At 45.3% G+C, this 8,053-nt stretch overlaps 1 protein-coding gene across 6 annotated transcripts in view; it reads right to left on the bottom strand.

Moving 5' to 3' along the window:
• Window positions 1–2,630: 2,630 nt before the first annotated feature.
• Window positions 2,631–8,053, bottom strand: part of elf1 (E74-like ETS transcription factor 1) — a 53,884-nt gene continuing 48,461 nt past the window's right edge. For all 6 annotated transcript variants that reach the window (XM_084041470.1, XM_084041469.1, XM_084041471.1 and 3 more), the window contains one exon: window positions 2,631–6,686. In XM_084041470.1, coding sequence (XP_083897596.1) covers window positions 5,888–6,686 — 799 coding nt within the window. In that variant the 3' untranslated portion in view covers window positions 2,631–5,887. The remainder of the gene's footprint in view (window positions 6,687–8,053) is intronic.

Raw genomic sequence — 8,053 nt, 5'->3', positions numbered from 1 at the left:
CGCCCTCGGTGGTGACACCCCACAGCTCTGTGATCGACTAAACACAACACCGTCAGACCACATGTCGCCAACACTGTCGCCACGGCGGGCGGCCTGAATTTACGTTTCGCGTAGGGCACCTGGCATGCCTCACTACACCGTTCCCACCTCGCAACATAATTAATTCTACTCACCAAATGTCGGACACAACGGAAGTGGAAGCAGCTTCGTACCGTTTACCGTGCGCACGACCTCATCACCACAACAGCTGGCAGCCGCTGCGGGGTTTTTTTCCTTTTTTTCCAAACTTTTTTTTTGGTCACCATTTTCTCCAGGCACCATTTCTGGTGTAACGTCGGGTGTTTCTTTTCACCAGCCAATCACCTTTCACGTTGCCACGTCCGTTGCCACGTCGCGCTGACGTACGCTAAACAAGCGCTGCCGTGCGCACAATGCAAACGAGCCCAAAGGCGCGCAAAAATAAGCCGACCATTGCTTAGACACAAAGTCAGACCTGGCAACGCAGCCTAGGCCAATCATGTGTGAGAGATCTACAAGCTATGGGGCAGAGACGCCACCGTATCTTAGCAACAACTACAGCGCTCACTCTCATTGGTCCTGTCACGCTACGAGCAGTCTCCAGACAATGGCATCGCAGACAGCTTGCTGTTACTGCTGTAGCCATCACAGGCAGTTGCAGCACGACGGACAGGGCGCTGTGATAGCTGCCATGTCGCTAACGCTAATCTGGTTGTCATGCCTGCAGCGCCTGTGCAATCACTTTGTCAACAATGCACGTTCGTGTGGTGAATGTCTACATTGCTGCTCAGTTCGTCCATTGTACATGGTGTATGTTTGTGTGTGTCTTCTGGAGAACTATGTCGCTCCACAGCAACTACAGTAACTAACGTAATGGCAGGACCGCCACGTGCAACGCATGTTAGGCTGCATTATGGTCATGTAGTAATTTCAGATAATTTCGCTCCGATTACAGCAGTGTTTATCAACCCTTTCACGCCGCCCCCCCCCCCCCCCCCCCCCACAAATACACGTACTTGATCTGGGACCCCCCCATTCTGTTTGACTCCGTTCCACAAGTAAATATTGTGAAAATAGCCGATCTACAAGCTCGAAACGCCTCACGTTGAGAGGCTTTGTAAGCTTGGAGATCGGCTATTTTCTACATGATTGCCTCTTTCTTACATTCTTTGCCAATGTGGCCCATGTTTTCATAGCATAGTTTATTGACTACTTCTGTTGCAGAAATGGCCATTTCCTTTACTTTCGGTTTTTTATTGTCTCCGCCAGGCCGAAAGGCATGGCGCAAGACTATGTTTCACCCCCTGTCCGTCCATCTGTGATAGCTAATCTCTCACATCGTTGACTTGATCGCAGCAAAATAACAGCCCGATGTGGAGAGTCAGTGAGAGCTGGATAAACGACGTAAAATGTGTCAAAAGGAGTCTGTACGGCTGTCGATAAATGAACACATGACGTCAGTGGGAGAGGACATATTGTGTCTTTTGGACAAACAGCAGCGTGGTGCTGATGTTTGTTGTGTCAAGCAGCTTAATGTCAGAGTGTTTGTGTTGGAGCGCCTCAGTGCGGCTGCAGAGTTCATGTGCAACCTCTTCCACAGAGACACAGACACACTAGAAACTCTGCTGGGGAAAAAAAACACTGCTGGGCATTGACTTTCCTATGGACATTGATCTACACACTGCAGGCATATCTGCTACACACACAACATCAAACTACACACTGCAGGTATGATGCAGCGTTTGCATTACAGCCAGCATGCCAGCGTAGTTCCCATATGGTTTCAAGGTGGGCTAAACCATATGGACCCCATGTCAGCAATGTCAGCGGCATCCACTTCAGTCCCAACTGCGATGCCCATGCAGGCTATAAGTAGCTTCTACCTGGCCCTTAGGTGGGCCCCAACTAGCCATGTTTATGTGGGACCAAGGCGGGTCCTAACTGCGTTTGCCCATGCAGGCTTTAACTGGGTTCTACCTGCGCCCTAGGTGTACCCTAACCAACCACAGTGCAGTGCCCATCGCTCCAATTGTTGTGATGTCAGGGCTCTCAATACTGCACATTGGTGGAGGAGGAGGAGGGGCCGCAGGGCGACCGCACACATCGCTGAACCAATGGTAGCCCACGGATGTTTCCTCTGTGGATTTACAATCTGCCCCTCTATGCCACATATCATCCGCACTACAGGGTCTTCACTGACCGAGCCACGGCCCCACTCACCCTCATGACGCTACGCCACTTAAACGTGCGGCAGCATGCGCTGGGTTGCCAGGTTTGCACAGCCTGCGCCAGAAACAAGCAACCACCTTCATGAAAAAAAAAAAAAACACCGAAATGGTCCGCAATGTTCCAGGGGTGTCCCCGCGCGTCCCAACACTCCACAGGGGGTCAGTGGACCATCAGGGGGTCCGCGGACCCCCTGATGGCGGATGAAACATAACAAATATTATTTCTTCAAATTTTTTCCTTTTTCAAAAAAAAATTTCCACAGTTTCACTCCGGCGATTTGGGTCCCCCAATATACACACGGCCACGCTGGGCCCCGTGCGCGGCTGGGGTTGAGGGGGGCGTAGCCCCCCGAAACTCTAGTATATAAAAAAAGAAATGTTGGATTTCAATGAAGAAATATTAGCTTTTATTTCTTACATTGACTTTCCTTAAAAATCTATTCTATTTTCAGCATAGGGGAAGCCATGGAGAGAACCCAAGACAATGGACACAAAACATAATGAGCAGAAATAAACAGCGGACATACCTCTAAATATCTCACAACAGTGCTTTAAGGAAATGGCAGACAGAATATATTATCTACAGTTTACAAAATACGCCTCTGTAAAGCATATGAGGACACAGCTCAATCCGCACCCAAGGACTGTCATGGAGACAGATTTCAACAAAACATGGTAACACAACTCAGCATAATAATTGATTGTCAACATTGTCCAGTATGTACAGTATGCATACATTCTGATTGTCAGTGCAGACACAGAGCCCATTGTGTGACATGGTGAGTTGTAAACCAGCATTTAACTCCTGTTCTGTCCTCAGGTGCCGGTGCAGAGGGAGGTCACAGCGTGTCTGACTGTTCTCACTCTGCAGCTGCACCTTCCAAGTGAAAATACAACCAGTTTAGCCACGATAGCTCTCATGATCAATACGAATTCAGCTCCTGCGGGCCTTCTGGACCAATTAGACGTTAAGCCTGTGCGGTCCTTAACAAACCATGACAGATCATATAGAAAGCGTAGACTACTGGCCACAGCACAGGAAGAGAGCACCAGAATGGCAAGTGCATCACAAAAAAAAAACAGTACTGCTAAGACATTTTGCTAAATAACCAAAGGAAGTGGAGAGATATGATTATCGTCACTGTTGGGCAGAAACCTTATTATATGTCCAAAACCGTTACTACTGAAATTCAGTTTCAGTTTCAGCCAGCTGATGACTGCTCAGATGATCATGATGAGTGCTGACGGAGGATAAGTTAGGGGTTAAGTGTCTCGCTCAGTGACACTTCGACACGCATTACTGGGCAGGCCAGGAGGCCTGTGTATTTTTAATACTTATCATTGGTTAAATATTTATAAAGCCCACAGACAGACTTAACCACTTTTCAACCTGTCGTCCCCATTTCTTTTTAAATGTTCAGGCCAGTTTCAAGTGGTCTCCAAATAGGGGCATGCTGTGTTTGTGACGTAACATGACGTAGAGCACTACAATGTTTATGACATTTTTGCGCCATTTTTGCACCAATTAACATCACCTTTGCGATGAAAGACCAGTCTACCCACATGCCAAAGAAAGATCTATTTTCGCTACTTTTGCGCAACATTTTCGTATGATGAAGTATGAAATTCAGACTACATAAACATAGAAAGACTGGATATGGAGATGCAAGGTTTCTGTCCCACAGCAACAACATCAAACAGATGCAAATGAAGGTACTTGTAAGATTATTTTAGGCATGTGCACACAATATACATTTTTGACTGCGTAGCCCCTGCTGCCATACTGTTGTGAAAGGTAAAGAGGTATGTCCACTAAGGAGGAGAACCAAAGCACATACATGTATGTTTAAATCAGACGCACAACAAAAATATATCTACAAAGACATCAGCATGATAACAACGCGGCATTGCACACCCGCTTGAGTCCAAAACCGTGAAAATACCAAAGCTGTGATGATTATACAGAATGCTTTACAAATGAAAAATATTGGTCTGGTCATAAAAAAGAAAGAAAATAAACTACCAAATAATCCTGGTAAGTAGTTCAATATTTTTTGTAATATTCCCTCGTGTTTACACATGTAAATAGAAAAACAAATGTGCCTTTTTTATACAGAATTTTGAAATTCACAAAATAAATAAATTCACTGTGGCCTTAATCTTAATTGCTTATTATATGTACTGTATATATATATTCATATATATATGTATATATATATATTCTATCTTATATAAACAGAATTTATACCTTGGAGATGCAAGCCCTGTAGCCGAGGCTGATAGAAATCTCTTTTATTCTCTGCATTCTCTTTTTCTCCCTCCCTCCCTATCTTTCTCTTGCCTCAGGACTGTAGCTGTATATACAAACAGGTCTGATATTGGACTGTCCTTGGTGGATGGTAAATGCCCATTTCCATAGTAACACAGTGTTTTAAGGCCAGGAGTAATATGGAGGGCGGATGCATACCATATTGACAAGAAATAAAAATAAAGTGTGAAAAGTCACACAACTCTTGAAGTGAAAATCTATGCAGTCCATTTTATCCTTTCACATACATTTCCGAAGAAGAGCCTTGAACTGTTTGAACTTCCTGTTAAGGCACTCTTCTAACTCTGTGGTGCTTTAATCTGATTGGACACCATGACATTCCAGTCCTCATCCCTGGGAACTAGAAATACTACTGTATGTGGATAACAAAACAAAATAACCCCCCCCCCCTCCAACACACACACACACACGCACTCACACGCACGCACAAATGCACGCACACACACACACACACAAACACGCAATCAAACATACTCTTTCTTTCATTGAATCAGTTGGCATTCGGTCCCATGTTTTTGGTCTGCTGCATTCTCCTAGTTGGAGAAAAAGTCTCTGTAACCACTTTCAACCTGGCGTCCCTATTTTGAGCATGTCATTATACAGTAGATTAAAAATGTCAAACATTTTCAAAAGTAGTGAAAATAGCCAATCTACTTCACAAGCTCACGTGTTGCATTGTTGTGAACTTGTAGGTTGTCTATTTTCGCCGCACGACCCCATCGTATGACGACGTATAAAATAAGGCTTAAGTGGTTAAGCATTGACACAAGTCTATTGAGATGTACGGGCAAGAAAATGACTACTCTATCTGGCACATTTGGTATTTCAGGGGATCCCTGGTTTAATTGATGGCTATTCTCCTAGACAGGAATGTTTGTATAGAGTGTGTGTGTGTGTGTGTGTGTGTGTGTGTGTGTGTGTGTGTGTGTGTGTGTGTGTGTGTGTGTGTGTGTGTGTGTGTGTGTGTGTGTGTGTGTGTGTGTGTGTGTGTGTGTGTGTGTGTGTGTGTGTGTGAGAGAGAAACACTAAAGGGGGCACATCTACAGTAAGTAATCCCAGTTCTGATTAATAACATCTTTACAAGACAAAACAATCCCTTGACGTTCAAAATTAGGCACATGGTCACAAAGTCTGAGTAAACAATAAATCCTGAGGCCAATTTGACCAATGTTTAAGATCAATACGTTGCAAAATCTCTAATTCAAAGATCAGATTATCTCGGTAGGGAAAGGAAACCTTAAGTCTGTGATCAAACTTGATTCCATAGTTATTTTTGTTTCACACTATATATGGAAGAGTCCTGGCTGCAGTCCTAGGCCTCCATGGGCTCTGTCTTTATCTGGATAAAGTTTGCAGGGAGTTGGATGGAGACCTCCGGAAGGCCCTTGATCACCTGCTCGGGTTGCAAGGACATCTCCCCTCGCACTTCTAGCTCCTCCACAGGGGTCAGGCCCTCACTCGGGCTGCTGCTCTGAGAAAAGTGTCCGTTAAGTTGCCCATCGTCCAGCTCGTTGCCTTGACCAGTTTCAATGATCACAGTCCTGTAACTCAGCCCTATGTCTCCAATTTCCAGCTCTCCAATTTCCCTCTCGAAGGCCACTGCCGCGAGTGAGGGATCGCCGTTGACTAGCGACTGGAAATAGTTGGGAGCATCCAGCGCCTCCTCTTTGACCTGCAGCCCGTGGAGGTCGCCGGACTTGAGCACGGTGGCAATTACAGTACCGGGCTGCTGTGCCACCATGGTCTGCCCACTGGCCGCGTTAAAGGTGACCAGGCGAGGGAGAGCATTAAAGCCGGAGGCAGCGGAGCTCATGACACGCGTGGGGGAGGTGCATGGAGAAGTGGAGGAGACGCAGGAGGAGGAGCCCAAGCTGGTGAGAAGCAGCTGCTGACGGAAGTCCTGGAGGCTGCCGGCCCCCGTAGCCAGGGGGGAGTGGAGGGTCAGCAGGTCTTTGACCTCCGCTGTGGCGGAGGGAACAGTGTGGAGGATGACCCGAGGCGGGGAGGAGTGCATCGAGTCCCCGTTGGTCAGTGCGCCGGTGAGGGGCACAGACTGGAGAGAGCTGCTGGATGTTAGGATCATGGGAACCGAGGCAGAACCGTTGATGTTCCTTTAAAGAGATAAAAAGAGGTCTGTTTAGAGCAGTGGTTCTCAAACTTTTTCATGTCAAGGACCCTCAAATTGACACATATTAGCCCAGGGACCCCCATCTGAAAAGATATGCCAGGCACTCAACCATTTTGATTTCTTGGGGGTCCCAGTCTACACTGTATCATCATCATTAGTGTTCATTCAACAGTTCAGTTACAGACACATACGGGTCAATTTGGTTTCTAACTATTTATTTGGCTGGGGACCCCCTGGAACCCCCTCAAGGACCACTGGTGGTCCCCGGACCACTGGTTGAAAACCACTGGTTTAGAGAACCGCACAGTTGAAAATCTGTTCTTACTCATCAACAACTTCCACATACTCCTCCTCTCTGAACATCTGATGCGGACTTGGAATCGGTCTTGAGTAAAGGCCTATAAATCACTATACTAGTTAATTTGTTGCAAGGCTACAATCCTAAACTGCACTGAAAATGGTTGCTAGTGTTTGTGGTATATGTATATGTAACTAATCTAAATAGAATAGTCCAAGCAATAACTTGAATCAACTTTCTTTGAATACTGCTTTTCAAAAATGACTAGCATTGAGTTTTGCAACTAATAAATCCTTTATTTTCTTATGTCTGGAAACAAGAGGCGAGTTTGCAGACACAGGTGGATGAGTAGAGACGGAAAGGGAGGCTTAGAGGATTAAGCCTGATTTAAGCTTGGTTGTGCGTTGTGTCGTATACCAAAAATAGCCAATTTACAAGCTCACAACACGTCACGCTGCAACGCTTTGTTAGCTCTGTAAGTTGTGAGCTCTGCTATTTTTCGGTGCGTGACACAGACAGGCAACCAAGTATAAATCACCCTTTAGGGTCTTTCTGTAGGTATGTGCACATTTTATGGTTGTGCACCGTTAGTGCTATGATACACTGGACCTCTTGTGGGTGCAAAAAAGCTCAAATCTAATATCTGAGAAGGCAGTTCTAAGCTGTATGTATCTTGGTGAGATTTGTTTGTTTTTCTAATTTCCAGCTATGGGAGATTGTTTTTCAAGTACAGACAGACCTATCTGCAACGCCAGGCAGTGCTATGTAGAAATATTTATTTATTAGGAAGCATTTATTTATTTCCTAAATGTAGACATATCAATGTGGAACATTTCTTATATATATTCTTTTTAATCATGAATAATTAAAAACAGTAAAAACAAGGTTTTTAGAAGCTGTTTTAATAATAGGTTGACATAAAGGCTCAGAATGAGGCTCTCAGATGTTGTGACTTTCAAGGACAGCAACGTGCTTGCATGTGTACATCCTCAGTGTAAAGGGCTTCACACACCAGGGGCGTGACAAATAAACAATACTTGTCGGCGCGTACA

The sequence above is a fragment of the Gymnoscopelus microlampas genome (assembly GCF_963454915.1).
Source record: "Gymnoscopelus microlampas genome assembly, chromosome: 18".
NCBI lineage: Eukaryota > Metazoa > Chordata > Actinopteri > Myctophiformes > Myctophidae > Gymnoscopelus > Gymnoscopelus microlampas.
This window is presented reverse-complemented; position numbering and strand designations above follow the sequence as displayed.